The sequence below is a fragment of the Actinia tenebrosa genome, unplaced genomic scaffold (genome assembly GCF_029948245.1).
Source record: "Actinia tenebrosa isolate PJP-AT-01 unplaced genomic scaffold, QUT_ActTen_1.0 PGA_scaffold8__29_contigs__length_14323225, whole genome shotgun sequence".
In the NCBI taxonomy this organism is placed as follows: Eukaryota; Metazoa; Cnidaria; class Anthozoa; order Actiniaria; family Actiniidae; genus Actinia; species Actinia tenebrosa.
In genome coordinates, this window is record NW_028292585.1 from 10,138,518 (window position 1) to 10,155,139 (window position 16,622).

The window sequence follows — 16,622 nt, forward strand, 5'->3', positions numbered from 1 at the left end:
GGGAATTCTTGGCGCGAAGAGTAGTTGGTATAATTATGCAGCGGTATAATTTATGCAATGCTAAAATTGGCGGGAAACCCGCCATGGTAGTGGTTAATGCTACCAAACTTTACTATTGATTTCCAATAACAAGACACTGAATGATAATGATAATTTCCTTTTTTGTAAAGGAATTGATTTGATTTCGATTTTTTTCCCAATATTATACAATCACAGCCATACAAATAATGAAAACATTATTACTATGTCTAAGAATAACTTAAGGTACATCTTATGATTTTAATGAATTATATTATGTTATTACAGTCTGAAGTACGCTTGGTAGCAAAGAAATTACGGGACAGGGAAGAAAACCCTCTTATATGGGATTTTATTAAAGCGTAAGTATGAAAATTTAATAAAAATGATCTTGTCTGAATCATCCATAGTTTCTTTCCATATTAAGTTTCCACTTACCACTCAAATATGGCATTTCCTAATTAGTTTCAGAGATGACGTCAACGAACATATTAATAACGCAATAAGGGATAGAGTTCTGAATGTTCATAAGGATGTCTCTGCCGTCGAGTTAGAAGGTATTTATGTATTTTATATTACGAAGTGCGAAAGGCCTTATGCACCTATCAAAGTTAACCCGGGGGGGAGGGGTGAGGACAAAGGGTGGTGGTGGTCGGGGGGGGGGGGGGGGGGAGGGGGTAACGAAATCCTTTTAGAAATATTCAAATGCCGAAGGGAGGGGAAGCAGTTTGAAATAAAATAACATGGAAAAAAAAGAAAAAGAAAAAAAAAAAAAAAAGAAAAAAAAACGAAAAAAAAACGAAACAAAGCAAAAACAAATGGATGCTAAAGGAGTAATTGTCGGCCAAATGCCAAAATTTCTAACAAATTTTGTCTCAAGTTTTAATATATGGGTACTTGATATAATTTCAGCTGCCCTTAAAAGTCACTTTCTGACGAGAAGAAAGAGAAACAAAAGAGAGCGTTCAGGGGCCCTTGGAAGGCATCAAAAGATGCAGCGGAAAACACAAAGAAAACAAAATGTGAGTAAACTGAATTTGCAACGATTATGACTTTGTTTAATAAGAAACTTTGACTGACGGTGGTTTTTTTTCTTTTTTCTTTTAGCTCCTAAAATCCAGATCCAAGGCAGCGGACTTGTCAACCTCGCTATCACCAGGGGACAAAGAGAAAGTCAAGGCAATTATGAAACTGGAGTATATGTCATCAGAGGAGTCGATGTCAGAGGCGGATGACCAGGCTGATGACGATACAGCGGACAGTGGCTCTAATAACGAAGGGGGCCCTACTAAGCAGAGTAAAGTTTTAATAAAACACCCTCTGCCATGGAGAAGCCCCCTAGCTAATCAGTTCATGGAAAGCATGGACCGAAAGGCAAAAAGGAGGCTGTCAGAGCGCAGTCTCACCATGCTTTTGAAGCGGAAAATCGGGGAGCCGTCAAGACGCCCAAGGCCATCTGGAGGTCCCGAATGGGCATTGAGAGCCTAAAGGTTTTTATCAAATCAAGGGCACTGGGACACCGAACGTGGTTGGGGTTTCTACGAGTTTTATGAATTAAATCTTGTGTCACTGTTCCTCCGTTCCTTTGGCCTGATTTCTAGGGTTTTCGTTCTTCTTTCGATTACTTGAACGTTATACTCGTTTACTTGAAGAAATCCAAAGGTCAAACGGTATAGCAGCGGCTATTTAAGCCTATTGACCTTTGGATTTCTTAAAGTAAACAAGTATAATGTTCAAATAATCGAAAGAAGAAGGAAAACCCTAGAAATCAGGCCAAAGGAACGGAGGAACAGTGACACAAGATTTAATTCATAAAACTCGTAGAAACCCAACCACGTTCGGTGTCCTTAATTAAGTTTTTGCAGTTATAAATGAAGTGTACTACTACAGAATATCTAAAAAGAATCGTACATAAGCCACAGATCGATTGACAACTAAATATATTATGATCTCCTTTCACAAATTCTGTCACAAGATGAAACAAACACCTGTAATTAATTTACAGAACTAGCATTTTCAATTAGTTGTAGTTAACAAATTGTTCATAGTTAATCAGTCGTCAAGAAAAGGAAATTCACAATAAAAATGTTTCAGTATGATTTATGTCTTTTTTCCTGCTTCTTAGTATAGGTTAGCTATGTTTAAAGTATGAGGTGGTTGTCACGACATATATCGTTTCTATTTTTTTTGGCCTGCCATAAGTGACAATAGCTGAAGACTGATAATATAGTTAAATTTAGCAAATATGATGAGCATAATTCAACTGAGCAAATATGGCTAAGACGCGCTGGTACATCTGAGGCATTAAGGGGGCATTAATCACATATACGGTCAGAGCATATCGCATGGTATATGTAAGGCATAAATCACATATACGGCCTGGAAAAATACAGGGTATATGTAAGGCATTAATCACATATACCGCCTGGGCAAAGACAGGGTATATGTAAGGCATTAATCACATATACGGCCTGGGCAAAGACAGGTTATATGTAAGGCATAAATCACATATACGGCCTGGGCAAAGACAGGGTAAATGTAAGGCATTAATCACATATACGGCCTGGGAAAATACAGGGTATATGTAAGGCATGAATCACATATACGGCCTGGGGAAACACAGGGTATACGTAAGACATAAAACACATATACGGGCTGGGCAAATACGTGCACATATCAAATGAGCATTCACATTTACTACCGGGTAAATGTATGGATGATATGATATCTGCTATATATTTGCCGTTTGGGATTTTACTGGGCCATACGGACTTTGCCATCTGTGCCCATGGGATAAATGTGTAGGTACATATCATATACAGTCATTGGGCAAATATTGTTTACTATTAGTCAAATATGATATTTGCCCATATATTTGTCTATATGTTTGCCTACATGACAAATCCATTTTTTCGTCGAGTGTTCTTCAAGAGTTTTGGTCTTACAGAAAATGTATTGACTTACGAAAAAATGTTTAAAATTTACCTTAAACGCTTCAAGCTTCTATCTTTTTCTGTTTTTACTTCTTCATTTTATCTTTGGATACCAAACAAGGTATTTTCAACATTGTCTGATCAGCCTTCAGCAAAATAAGTGGGTTTTTACCCTCTGGTTACCCCCAAAGACGCAAAGGATTATGGGGATGTGAAAGTCGAGAATTGACGTTCAAAATCGTCAAACGAATCGTCAAAAAAAGAAAGTGAAAGAAAAGAAAAGGTAGATGTAGAAACCCTCTTACCTAAGAATATGCACAGGTTTCATGAAAGATGTGAAATAGCTCTCAGTTTAAATACATTGTTTCTTTTCGTGTCTACAGTTGCTATACTATCATGAAAATAGACCCTTGCAAAGAGACCTCTCATTTTAAAAAGTATTATTAATTGAAGGTACCATTATTTACTTATGTCTAGGGGAGGGTGTTGACAAAAAGGGGGGCTGCCATAAAATACAGGGCCGTAACCAGGAGTCTTGCAGGGTGGGTCTTGCACAGGGAATGGAAACGAAGCTGTCTAAACTAACAGTGATATGATGGATGCAATAACGCAATCGACCTACCATTTGTAGAAACCAAAAAAATGAAAAAACCATCTAATAATGGGTAAGCGATAATTCAAAATGCTACAATTTGCAGATGGTTAAAGGAAATAAAAATGACTCAGAGAACCTTTAGCCTTTACGGGGGGAAGGGGGGCCGGGGGTGAACGAGCACCCGATGCACCCCCCTCCCCTGGTTAGGGTCCGGTAAGAACGAGTCAAAGAAACACGTGGGTTTTGAACTAAACGCTTTCAAACCTAGCTGAAATGTTGGGGGATGGATAACGGCACTTGAGAATCGCGCGGGAGCAAGCAATTGAATGTAAACGGTCTCAACGGGCATGCAAGTTTGTTACTTTATTTAGCTGATACATTAAGAATACATTAAGAATACATTAATATTATAGAGAATATAAAAGAGAATGGATCAACATAATGATAATACTAATCATACTTTTGTTTTAATGTGCTTAAACGATAGACTCACTGAACACAAACGCTTTATTAATAAACAGGATCCTAACAATCACATCGCTGAACATCACAAGAACACTGGACACGACATTGACTGGCACTCTACTGACTACCATCAACGTCTTACCCGCTAAGTTTAACGTCCTTTTTTCCCCACGAGGGTAGCAAGTAAGAGCCAGTGGCTAACAAACCTGTGGCCCTCATTCCGTGATCGAATTGGAATTTAGGAGTTGATTTTTGCGGAGGGAGGGAAACCGGAGAACCCGGAAACCCTTGAAGCACAGGAGAGAACCAACAAACAACTCTACTCAGAACCAAAAACAAAAAAACAAAAAACAACAACAACAACAACAAACAAACAAGGGAATGAGGGGTGAGTGCTTCTTAAAAATGCTACAATGTGCAGATGGACAGTGGTCTTCTTTTAAATCAAAAAACATTTACATGCAATTTTAAAGCAAAAGGAGATGGATGAGCGGACCTTAAGCTTTTATGGGGGGAGGGGTTGCACGTGCTTCCTGTGCTCCCCCCTAGTTACGGCCCTGACAAGCACCCCCAAAATACAAAATACTCTCCAAAAAATGCATTGAATTTAGATAATAGCAAGAGAAAATTAACTAAGAGAAGGAATCTCTGGTATTTATGCCTGTAACCATCATGAGCAAACAGCGTAGAGCGCGCGCAGTATGCGCATGCACAATTACAAACGATCAAATGTATATGAATCAAAGATTCTAAAAATAGCATCCAAGAGAGCTCATGATGGTGCGCAGGGATTCCTGCGATAATGATTAATGATAATGATTATCGGGAACTGCCACCTCAGTTTGCTTTGTTAAGCTGAAGTTCCACAAACGCTTGTGATTGCATCAGTAATTCTGTCGAGACAAAGATTATGTTAGGTAAGAAGTAGCTTATTTTTGCAGACACACCCACCATCCCAAATCAGAACTCTGCTCCACCAGGACGGGACATGCAAATAATTATCCTTTCTGTAGAGTTTTTTAGATGAACCTTACCTTTCGACTGGGACGTGTTCCTCGCAAAGATTTGATAACACATACACATGTCGAAGAGCATATTCGTACTGAAGAAAGAAGTCAGTCAGTAAGTCACCAAGTAACAGCCGACATCTGTACAACTATATATATATCTTGAAGGTCACTGATTAAAACCTAACATTTCACGTTTTCTAATCAAACTAATACTCGTCAGCATGAACAACAAATTACCTCTTGGAAGTTGAAGCAGAAGGTTTTAAAGGCCTTTATGGCTTTTTTGTAGCAAATGTAGTCACGTGGAACTGCTGCTTTCTCGATAACACGCTGAATTTGAAGATTGTTCTGAGAGGCATGTTCAGCGATCTGCCTAACTGTGTCCTGAATCTTTAACCTCATCTAACAAAATATAAGGTTCATAGATTATTCATATAAACTTGTTTCGATGCCTTGAGTCGCTATACCAGTATAAATTCTTACCTTTATCTCTTTTTCAAGGTCATCTTTTATAAGTTTCTTTGTTTCGGGGTCTTTCGCGTTTTCCAGTTTATGTTCAAGAATGGCAATAGGAACGTCAGGAGAGGGTACAGCATCGAACTGCGAAGGAAAATAAACATCAACAATCAAGTCCTGAGATTATCAAACAACTAAGTCACGAACCAAACATCAAACAATTAAGTATAAGGTAAAATAAGATATCCGGCAGAGAAACTAAAGCAGGACGGACGTCTTAATACATTAGCTATAGTCATGGCGCTGAACTATTTTTTGTGTAGAAAACTAAGTTTCAAACTAATTCAAACTAAAAGTTCAAAATCCAAATTAATATAGCTTAATATAATTCCTTTGTGCAACAATAACGCTTAAGAAGTGACGCTGATTTTAAATAAGAAGCAAAGAATCGTATATATTAACCTTTACCTCAGGTTGTATAATTTTTGCTTGGTTTTGAAGGACATTCTGCTCCACCTTTTCCGGTCCGCCAAGGAAGTCTTCCAAGACCTCATTTTCGAAGCTCTGCATTAAAAAAAGCATTGACACAATTTTTGAAGCAGTTTGAGCCGTATCCACCGTATCGGGGAAACGTAAAAATGCCGGACCCAACTTTGAATTCGAAAGATAGATAAATTGATTAGTGAGGGGAGGGGAGGGGAGGGGAGGGGAAGGAAGGGAAGGGAAGGGAAGGGAACAATGCTCCCTCATGATATATTAAGCAATAGTATGCAACATAAGGCTATACAACTCACCATGTCTCCATATTTTTGCACGTGGCTAGTATTTGTCTCTCTTCTTACAATCTTGAACTGCTGAAGCAAAGTCTCGACTCTCAAGTTGGACTTTAAAAAAAACCGTCTATACATTTTAGTAGTAATCGACTTAAGTCTGACTGCTTTTACTTCATTATCATCATCATTATTCACCATTATTTATCCAGGATTTGCCCCCTCAGCATTGTTGATAACAATGGAGGGTCCTATAAACTATATGCAGTTTTTTTTAAGGAATATGAGACGCGCGTGCATGTCTCAGTACTGTGGTATAATTAAGGCACGGACAAACGGTGCAACATTGTACGCAACATTGCACAAAATCTCGCAACATCGCTTCTTCTTAGCATGCAATGCTAAGAAATTTGGTCAAGCTGATTGGCTGGAATTTTCAAAATGTTGCACGCAATGTTGAAGCCATGTTCACACGATGAAATTTGTTGCGCGCAATGTTGCCAGAGTAGAGAGCGATTCAACTTCAGATTTGTTGCATGCAATGTTACGCGCAACAAGTTTCAGGGGATCTGTTGATTGCAATATTGCACCGTGTGTTCCTACCTTTAGCAAATCGAGGTCCCTTTTCTTTGGTACTCTTATCGAACATGGAATGGTACAGCCAATGATCCAAACTCAAGTGGAACCATGAGCGCAGCGAAATTTCACGAGATTTCAACATCTAACCGAAAGAGCGCGCGCTCGTTGACGTCAGCGTATTTGTCTATTCTCTTATCGATCATAAAAAATAGCCAATCAGCGCGCAAGAAATTAGTAATTTCTGGTAAAAACACTCTGGGAGCTGTAGAGCGGATGTGACGCAGGCTATAGAGCACGAGAGAAGCAAGCTTAACCAAACACAAGGCATACCCGAGTACTTTTCTTGCTTTTCAAGCGTTCTATAGCTCCTTGACTGAGTGTTCCCAGTACAGAGATATAAGCAGCTGCTGTTTTGTATTGCTTTTATAAAATATTTTAAAACGATTTTGCGCGAACGAGTCTCTATCCTCTGTATAAATACGTTAGCCAGCCAATCAGAGCAAACGTTACATTTAAATAATTTTATAACATATTATATTTACAACACACAACTCTTAGCATGCAGAGGGAAACGTTCCCCTTCTTTCATTCCCATTTTTACGCAGAAAGGAAACCCGATTCATGATATACAATACGGTCAGTTTTTTTTACATGTCAATTGAAGGCAAATTCAACAAGTGTACTTACGGAGTCGGAGTTTTCCAGCCATTTAACGCTATACACGTCTCCAAGATAGGTTTCCAGTTTTTTGTCAAAGTAACAAGCGTATGATGACTCGTTCGGAGTTGATGCTGTTGTTGCATACACTGATGACAGAAAACAAGGATCAGAGAGAAGGCGGTACAAGGCGTTTCGGAGAAGGAAAAGGCATGATTTCAAGGAACCGATGCGCTCATTAAAAAAATCGTTTCAAAGATTTATCGATGGTTTGTTAATAACGTTTCGCGCCAGGTGTGTCCGGCGACAGAATGTCTTTAAAAACCCCCAGGCAGAACTTAATTATTGACAAGCAAAAACTAAAAGATGATATGGAAATTGCAACCTACCTTTAATGTTGTCAGGCAGTAAAGTATTAAACATTGAACCTGACTCGCAAGATTCGATGTAGAAGACCATCTAAAAATGTAAAAACCATAAAATCTCTTCAAAAATGACTTATTTTGATTGTTTCCCTATTGCTGCTGAAAGTGGTTTGAGACCTTCATCCAGTGCATTTGCAGAATCAAGAAAAAAAGCAATGACCTTGCTAATATCTAACACTTTGCTTCCACTTTCATCAGTCATCTCCACTTCCAAACGAGTTAAAGTTTCTGAATAACAAGATTTTAGCCTTGTACAACAACCTTTCTTCAAGAAAATAGTTTTTGGCACTCACTGCTTGAATACGAAAAGAATTATCTCTTTCTCTTAATAAAATAATTGTGAATAATACAAGTAGCTATTTGAGCGGAAAACACTAAACACAACTTACTTTCTTGAACTTTTTGTTGGTGTGCATGTAGTGAATGGCATCATTTAAGTCATTTGCCATCAGCTTCAATAAAAGTAAAAGACAATCAACAAGATATCTTGATAATTAAGGGATATAGCAGCCAGGGGAGGGGGGGGGGGGGGGGATCTTAGGATTAAAACTAAATTATATATTTTAATTTAACTTAGTTTATCTTAATCTATTATACAGTACATCTGTGACAAAACTGTCCCTTCGTTTTTTTCTACATTTTTTTTTCATTTTTCGAAAGATTGATCCCCAGTTAACATGGTATGTCTGGTATGTGTCATTTTGATCGGAAAGCTGGGGTGCTTTGCATTTACCAGGAAAAACTGGAAATTCTGTTTGGAAAACAAATGGTATGAAAAGGTAATGGAAAGTTCCAGAAATCTCAGTCTTCTGATGGAGGTAATCTAATTTCCCCTCTGGTTTTGGTTCTTCCAGTAAACGTGTACCATTCGTCGAAAGTCAAAGTTTCCCATACTTTTCTTACCATTAGCTAACATATAAATTTCCAACTAGATGCATCATTGGTTAAATGGTAAGCAGCCTAGATCATCTATTATTAGAGAACAAATAAAAAATGTGTGTGCATCAAAAAGCGAGATTTGTAACAGTTTAATTTAATTCCATGGCCAAGTGGAACCAAAAAAAAAGAGTCAAACCCAGTTGAGAGGTTATACCTGGATCGGTGAACTGAAGCTTATCAAATACTTGAGAAAATTTATAATAACATATTTTACCTCTCCTTCTGGAAAAGCAACAAGTCCTGGTGCTCCATGATCAGAAAAATACACAAAAACGTGATCATCAGGTCCACTGCAACAGTGAATCGGTGCATTAATACACATTACCAATAGAAAATTAACTAATAGAAGGCATCTCTGTTATTCAAGCTTGTAGCCATCATAGGCACCATTTAATGCTTTTTTTAGATTCACATTTGCCATTGTTTGTTTTTCTTCTGTACATAATGTGCTCTATGATGTTTGCTCATCACGTTTTCTCAAAAATCAAAAGAAAAAAATTCACAGTATAGCTAGAGCACTGCAGTTTAGCAACCTGCACAGAAAAACAACCAATCAAATTAATGATTCCATAAATAGCATCAATGATTATAAAAATAGTATCAAAGAGTGTTCATGATTTAGCATGGGGATTCTTTCTCTTAATTTAATTTTTCTTGATATCAACCTTTGCATCTTTAAAGGGCTTTAGTTATAACAGTAATGTGCTTTTAGAAATTAGAAATCATGGGGAAATTACACCACCCTTTTAAAATACAGGTTATTGTCAGATTTTGTAAGAAGAAGTCTAAAATAAGCAAGTAAATAGATTCATAACTGCACTTTGGCATGCATAAAACTAGGTATTATTAGAAAACATGATGTTAGGGATAATAAAACAATAAACAGATATCTGGTATGCATTAAACCACTATTAGTTACATGAAAAGAGAGATAGAGAACGAGGGTTGGGAGTAATATCAAGCATGTAAAAGAGTGTTTTATTCAATTTCCAAATACCAAAAAGTGAGTTGAAAAAACAAAGCAGAGCCGAGTTCGAACATATTCCAAATATTCTTGTTCTTTGGACTACCTTTGATATGCTACCACAACACAAAAAGTAGCATGCAAGTTATATACCTGTCAATGACTTTGCCAGAGCCAAATTCCCTCATTAAAGACTTTTCTCCCTTAAGTATCCTAAGAAACTTTTCTGGTGTCACTTCCTTTTAAAGAAATAAAATAATATGGTGTGAGCTTTTCAATGATCAGCTAGCAGCACTAGTATAATTATATTGGCATCACACAAAATCGTGGCCATCATCTTAACTTAAGTATCAAAAAAGGTACCAAGATGAGTAAAATATGTGCAGCAATTGAATATAATTTTTCATACAATACTCACTTTTCTGGTGTAATCTTTGACAACTCCTTTGTAGACATTTGGACCACCAACCTACATAGAAAAAAACAATTTTTGCAGGTCACATTTTTTTTCATTGACAACTGTAGTGTTGGTGGATTTACCCACCCCACCCCTGTTAGGTTTGCAAGCGTGCGAGTGCGCATGTGTGTAATAAAGAGACGAGCATCAAAGCACATGGTTTAGTGTAGTTGATTATTATTTAGAAAATACACCACATTTGGCGACGAGGATCACCACAAAGATAATCTTAGATATAGATTGATCGTTTTAAGACAACATGGCCAGATTTTTATCTGAATTAGGTGGCTTGGAGCCATTTGATTGCACGGACTCGGCTGGTCTTGATGCCCGATGGCAAAGATGGCTACGTGCATTTGAGCTGTTTGCTACGGGCAAGGGAGTCGCTGACCCGGAACAGAAGAAAGCACTACTTCTACACACTGCTGGAATGAATGTACAGGATATTTATTTCACCTTGATGGAGGAAACGAATGATGAAGCGAGTGTTTATACTCTAGCGACTAGAGCATTGAATAATTACTTCAAACCTCAGGCAAATGTGCCGTACGAGAGACTTTGTTTTCGCGAAATGAGTCAACTTCCTAATGAAACTGTGGATCAGTTTATCACCAGACTGCGACAGAAGGCCCAAACCTGCGAATTCGGAGAAAATACAGCAGTGGACGAGCAAATAAGGGATCAAGTCATTAGCAAGTGCTCATCGCACAATCTTCGTTTGAAGCTACTCCAAAAGGGCCGAGGATTGACCCTCGCACAGTTAAAAGAGATTGCTCGAGCTATGGAACAGTCAGAGAGGCAAGCCCGTGCTATAGAAGGGAAATCAGAGGAAGTCAATAAGGTGACTGTTGAGACAAACTATGTACAGCGGGACCAAAGGAGAGATGGAAGAAAGGGTCAGATCACCTGCTTCTCGTGTGGACGTGAAGGACACAGGTCCAAAGACCCTAAATGCCCAGCTATTGGTAAGCAGTGCAGGAAGTGTCAAGGAACTGGACATTTCGAGAGAGTGTGTAGGACCCAGCCAAGTGAGCGAAACAAAGGTGGGAGACAACATGTAAGGCAAGTTGAATATGATGATGATGACCAAGGACCAGGTAAAGATAAATATGCATTTAGTATTCATGGTAGCTCCGATGGTACAGTTAATGGTCGAGTAATGGTTCAAGTGGGAGGAATACCAATTGAAATGATCATTGACTCTGGTGCTAGTTGTAATGTTGTTGACAGGAAGTTGTGGGAACACCTGAAAGATAGCAAGATTCAATGTACCTCCACCCGTAGTCCACAGAACCTCTTTCCATATGGGAGTAAAGAACCTCTGACAGTTGCTGGGAAGTTTACAGCCCAAGTGTCCATCGGGGAAAGACTTGCAAGTGGTGTTGACTTCATTGTGATTGAAGAAGAGGGTCCAGCACTCCTTGGTCGGGATACAGCAATATTGCTTGGAGTGTTAAAGCTGGGACCAGAAATCAATGCCCTTAACATGTCTTTAGATGGGTCCCAGGGACAGTCTAGTATTCTGGATAAACATCCAAATTGTTGTGAAGGTATTGGAAAGTTGAAGGATTTCCAACTAAAGATCCCCATAGACCCAGAGGTCACACCAGTGGCCCAAAAAATGCGTCGAGTACCCTACCACCTGCGGGATAAACTGAGCCAAAAGCTTGATGAGCTAGTGGAACTTGATATCATAGAGAGGGTTGAGGGTCCAAGTTCCTGGGTATCCCCAGTAGTAGTTGTTACAAAATCCACAGGGGATATCAGACTCTGTGTTGATATGCGGCAGGCAAACATGGCTGTGAAGCGCGAGAGGTACCCTATACCTACCATTGATGAAGTCATCCAAGACATGACACAAAGCAAAGTGTTTAGTAAATTGGATCTTAAGTCAGCCTACCATCAAATTGAGTTAGCTCCACAATCGAGGGATATTACTACATTCTCAACCCACCAAGGCCTATACCGCTACAAACGCCTCATGTTTGGGATCAGCTGTGCCCCGGAAATGTATCAGAGAGTTCTCCAGCAAGTCCTGCAAGGATGTGATGGTGCTCAGAATATTATTGATGATGTCATTGTGCATGCATCAACAGAAGAGGAGCATGATAGAAGAGTCGCAGAGGTAGTTAAGGTGCTAGCAGAAAGGGGATTAACATTCAACCGTGCCAAGTGTCAATTCAAAATGCCAAAGATAGAATTCCTGGGTCATGTATTGTCAGAAAGAGGAATTGGACCAGCAGATGAAAAGGTGAGAGCAGTTGCTGAGGCTAGAGAGCCTACAAATGCCGCAGAAGTACGGAGTTTCCTAGGACTGGTGAACTTCACTGCACGGTTCATCCCAGACCTAGCTACCATCTCTGCACCCTTGAGAAAGCTTACAAAGGCACAAGAGCCATTTCAATGGGGTCCAGAGCAGAGTAGAGCATTCAAGGAGTTGAAGAGGAGACTCACCAATGCAGAGACCCTGGGATACTTTGACCAAAGTGCACCCACCAAAGTGATTGCAGATGCCAGTCCGGTCGGATTGGGAGCTGTTCTGGTACAGGAACAAGCAGGAGAACTCAGAGTAATTAGTTATGCCAGCCGCAGTTTAAGTGACACTGAGAAGAGATATTCACAGACGGAGAAAGAGGCCTTGGCCATAGTCTGGTCATGCGAGAGGTTCCATGCCTACATCTTTGGTGCTGATTTTGAACTGTGGACAGACCACAAGCCACTAGAGTGTATTTTTACACCAAAGTCAAAGACCTGTGCAAGGATTGAGAGATGGCTCCTAAGACTGCAGCCCTACACATACACTGTTAAGTACATCCCTGGCCCAAGCAACATCGCTGATTCACTGTCACGACTTCTGTCCCCATCATCAGTTACTGGCTCAGATGATACCACCGAACATTATATTAGGTTTGTAGCTCGGGAGGCGACCCCATGTGCCTTGACCACACGCGAGATGGAAAGAGTGTCAGAACATGATCCAGAGTTGATGTGCATCAGGGAGTGTCTGCTTAATGGAAGATGGGATGACATCAAATTTAAAGAGTACCTGCCAGTGCGGAATGAGTTAGGAGCGGTTGGTCAACTTGTGTTGAGAGGAGCAAGGATTGTAGTGCCCAAACAACTCCGAGGTCAAGTACTAGAGCTAGCCCATGAAGGCCACCCAGGTATTGTAGCCATGAAGCAACGACTCAGGTCTAAAGTCTGGTGGCCGGGACTAGACAAGGAAGTTGAAAAGCACTGCAAAGAATGTTATGGGTGTCAGTTGGTTAGCCAACCTCACAAACCCGAGCCCATGACCCGCACTGAGTTGCCCTCTGCTCCATGGGAGCACTTAGCTGCTGACCTGTTGGGTCCATTACCCTCTGGTGACTACCTGTTTGTCGTGGTGGATTACTACAGTAGATTCTTTGAGATAGATTTCACCAAATCCATAACTTCCGAGAAGATCATATCACTCCTGGACCAAGCATTTGTTACTCATGGCCTACCACTGTCATTAAGAACAGACAATGGAACACAGTTTGTAAGTGAGCAGTTCGAGGAGTATTTGCGTGAGAATGGCATTGAACATAGGAGAACCACTCCTCTCTGGCCCCAGGCCAATGGAGAAGTTGAGCGTCAGAATCGCAGTATCCTGAAGAGGTTACGCATTGCTCAAGTGGAACGAAGGGACTGGAGAGGAGAGATGAACAAGTTTCTGATAATGCACCGTAGCACACCACACAGCACAACAGGAATAAGCCCTTCACAGCTTCTATATGGGCGGAACATTCGCACAAAACTACCCCAACTGACTGAAACCAGTTGGGACTATGAGGTGAGAGATAGAGACAGTGAATGGAAAGAGAAGGGGAAACAGTACGCAGACGCCAAGAGGAGAGCACAAGACAGTCAGATCCAGGAGGGTGATCAAGTGCTGGTCAAACAGGAGAGACAGAACAAGCTATCTACACCATTCAAACCATCACCATTCACAGTGATTCAGAAGCAAGGAAACAGTGTTCTCATTGGTGATGGAAGATCTCAGTATCACAGGAATGTCACCCATTTAAAGAAATTCTACGGCAGCAGAGAAAATGTGCCTGAACCCAGGACCACGACCTCAGAGCTTGATGAGATTGACCCCTGCTTTGATGATCAACCTCCTGGAGGAACTTTCAAGGCGACCACAGCAGTAGGAATGTCACCTACCCAAGCCAGCCAGGTTGACCATCCGGGTCAACCCTGCAATCCTAACCTTCAAGCTACTCGACCTACTCGTGCAAGGATGCTACCTGCAAGGTTTGATGACTATGTACTGGGCTATGTTGGGCCTATAACTTTTGTCTGACTGTGAGCTTGCTAAAGCTTATGATGTTTAAATGTTATGACAGTTAAAGACTTTGGGCATCTTAGTTTATTGTTGTTTTGCTCAACCATGTGTGAACTCATGTTTTAAAAAAAGGGAGAGATGTAGTGTTGGTGGATTTACCCACCCCACCCCTGTTAGGTTTGCAAGCGTGCGAGTGCGCATGTGTGTAATAAAGAGACGAGCATCAAAGCACATGGTTTAGTGTAGTTGATTATTATTTAGAAAATACACCACAACAACTAAACTCAAACAACTACAGGGCGCAGTTGTACAAGGGTTGGATAGTACTAACCGATGGATAAATTTTATCCAGTGGATAAATTTATTGGATATTAGCATTGACTTATCCAATGGATAAGGATTAATTTTATCCATCTGATAGCACTACAGTATCTACCCTTCATACAACCGGGCCCATGGCCACATTGGCATACAGACACTTTACATGTTACATTGTTATTATGCACTTGACAAATTTCCAATTGTTTTGTGTGGTATGTCCTCTTGTCAAAATGTTATGTACTCAGGAGGTTAAGCCGATCTAATTTACATTTAATTTGCACTGCAAATAATGCATTTTGCGATAGGATATGCAGAGTATGAAAGTGTATATATATGTACTTGGGATACCTTATTTATGATTGTGCCTGGTGTAGGATTTCTGCAAAGAAATATAAACAACCCATGACTACTGTATCTACAGGAAATCTAATGATGATTTAATCACCCATCCCTTTTATTGATATCAACAACCATTCAACTATACATGCAAAGAAATGTGAAGACATGAGAAGAACATTTACAATTATTCAATTCATACTAACTGTTCATTATATGCAATGTCATCATACGTCATGACAACAATATTCTCATCTGGTATACCATTCTTATGCAAAACTTGGTATGCATGACAAATGTCAGCCTAAAAACAATTAATTACAAAGTTCATGAGTGATTTGTAACATTCTGAATATGGAGTATGGCGTACTAATACTTAATGATATGACTGAGTTACCATTATTGTTATTTCCGGGGAATATAAATGTAATGTTGACCGCTCAGACCATTTGCCGGGAAACAGTGAAATTTTATGACCATCATGTTGCACCAATGAGAAGAGAAAAAAAATGGACTTTGACACTTGGTATACAACAACAAACTTCAGTAACTTTTCAACTGACCATGGCCCCATGGCCTCAGTCATGGTCATTTAAGATATCATATATATGGTCAACTCGATTAACAGTTTTTTATTATTAACAATATTATTATTTTCTATTGTTATCGTTTTCAGTTGTTACTACAAGAAAGAGTGTTCCCTCCAATTCCCCTCCAAGTGATATGCAAAACAACAGGTAACAAATAATTTATATCACGTGACGTCATTACAACTCGTGATCATCAGGTGAAAACATTTATTTAGAATGAGCATGGCATTTCAACGCAAGGAGTCAAATATTTTTTTCTTTCTTTTTGCAGTGTAAATCTTTAGTACGTAAAAATAGATCTATAACCAAGCAATATCAACTAATAGCATACGAAGTAATAAGCTTACATTAATAGAATTTTGGGCAAAATAAAATAAAATGAGTAAGCTTTTAAAGCTTACAAAGCTTACATAACCTTAAACGTTTTTAGTACAAGTTTAGTTACCTATTAAGTCATTGAATCGTAAAGCTACGAGCTACGTAAGTTCTAATATGTTCTATGTTCAAAGCCGTTATGTACCTGGTGGCGATAGTTTCCCCAAGTGTTGGATCCCGCCACCAAGAGTGCCCAGTGTTTACCTTCAGTTGCTAGAGCTTCGTTGATATATCCAAGATGAACATACAAGAACGTAAAGGCCAACAAGCGTAGGACATTTAAACAAGCCATCGAATTCAAGATACGAGTTACTACACAGAACTGATATTAAATAACTCGCAAGCGAAAGTGTTCCCTCCGCCTTCCAACAGTGTCAGCTCCTGTCAATAGCCTTAATCTGTCAAAAATATTGTCCTTCG

The 16,622-nt window shown here is 39.6% G+C and overlaps 2 protein-coding genes across 2 annotated transcripts; one reads left to right on the forward strand and one right to left on the reverse strand.

Moving 5' to 3' along the window:
* Positions 1-473: 473 nt before the first annotated feature.
* Positions 474-1,639, forward strand: LOC148905139 (uncharacterized). Its single transcript, XM_089040960.1, has 3 exons — positions 474-575; positions 931-1,040; positions 1,126-1,639. Exons 2-3 carry the CDS (start codon positions 1,011-1,013, stop codon positions 1,504-1,506), a joined length of 411 nt encoding a protein of 136 aa, XP_088897086.1. The 5' UTR covers positions 474-575; positions 931-1,010; the 3' UTR covers positions 1,507-1,639.
* Positions 1,640-3,886: 2,247 nt separating this feature from the next.
* Positions 3,887-16,610, reverse strand: LOC116300537 (legumain). The gene is made up of 15 exons (XM_031709421.2): positions 16,348-16,610; positions 15,444-15,541; positions 15,250-15,280; positions 10,230-10,280; positions 9,965-10,050; positions 9,062-9,137; positions 8,298-8,360; positions 7,873-7,942; positions 7,514-7,632; positions 6,272-6,361; positions 5,946-6,041; positions 5,505-5,621; positions 5,259-5,423; positions 5,046-5,113; positions 3,887-4,904 (listed from the first exon to the last, which is right to left on the reverse strand). The coding sequence occupies exons 1-15, from the start codon at positions 16,492-16,494 to the stop codon at positions 4,862-4,864; spliced, it is 1,320 nt and encodes a 439-aa protein (XP_031565281.1). The 5' UTR covers positions 16,495-16,610; the 3' UTR covers positions 3,887-4,861.
* Positions 16,611-16,622: the final 12 nt, after the last annotated feature.

Bases quoted from the DNA above. Each gene is read 5' to 3' on its own strand.
- LOC148905139 (XM_089040960.1), top strand. From the start codon at position 1,011: ATGCAGCGGAAAACACAAAGAAAACAAAAT. The intron at 1,041-1,125 runs GTGAGTAAACTG...TTTTTCTTTTAG, and splicing joins AAACACAAAGAAAACAAAAT to CTCCTAAAATCCAGATCCAA.
- LOC116300537 (XM_031709421.2), bottom strand. From the start codon at position 16,494: ATGGCTTGTTTAAATGTCCTACGCTTGTTGGCCTTTACGTTCTTGTAT. The intron at 15,281-15,443 runs GTTAGTATGAAT...ATTTCTTTGCAG, and splicing joins GACATTGCATATAATGAACA to AAATCCTACACCAGGCACAA. The intron at 7,943-8,297 runs GTAAGTTGTGTT...TTACATTTTTAG, and splicing joins CCAACAAAAAGTTCAAGAAA to ATGGTCTTCTACATCGAATC.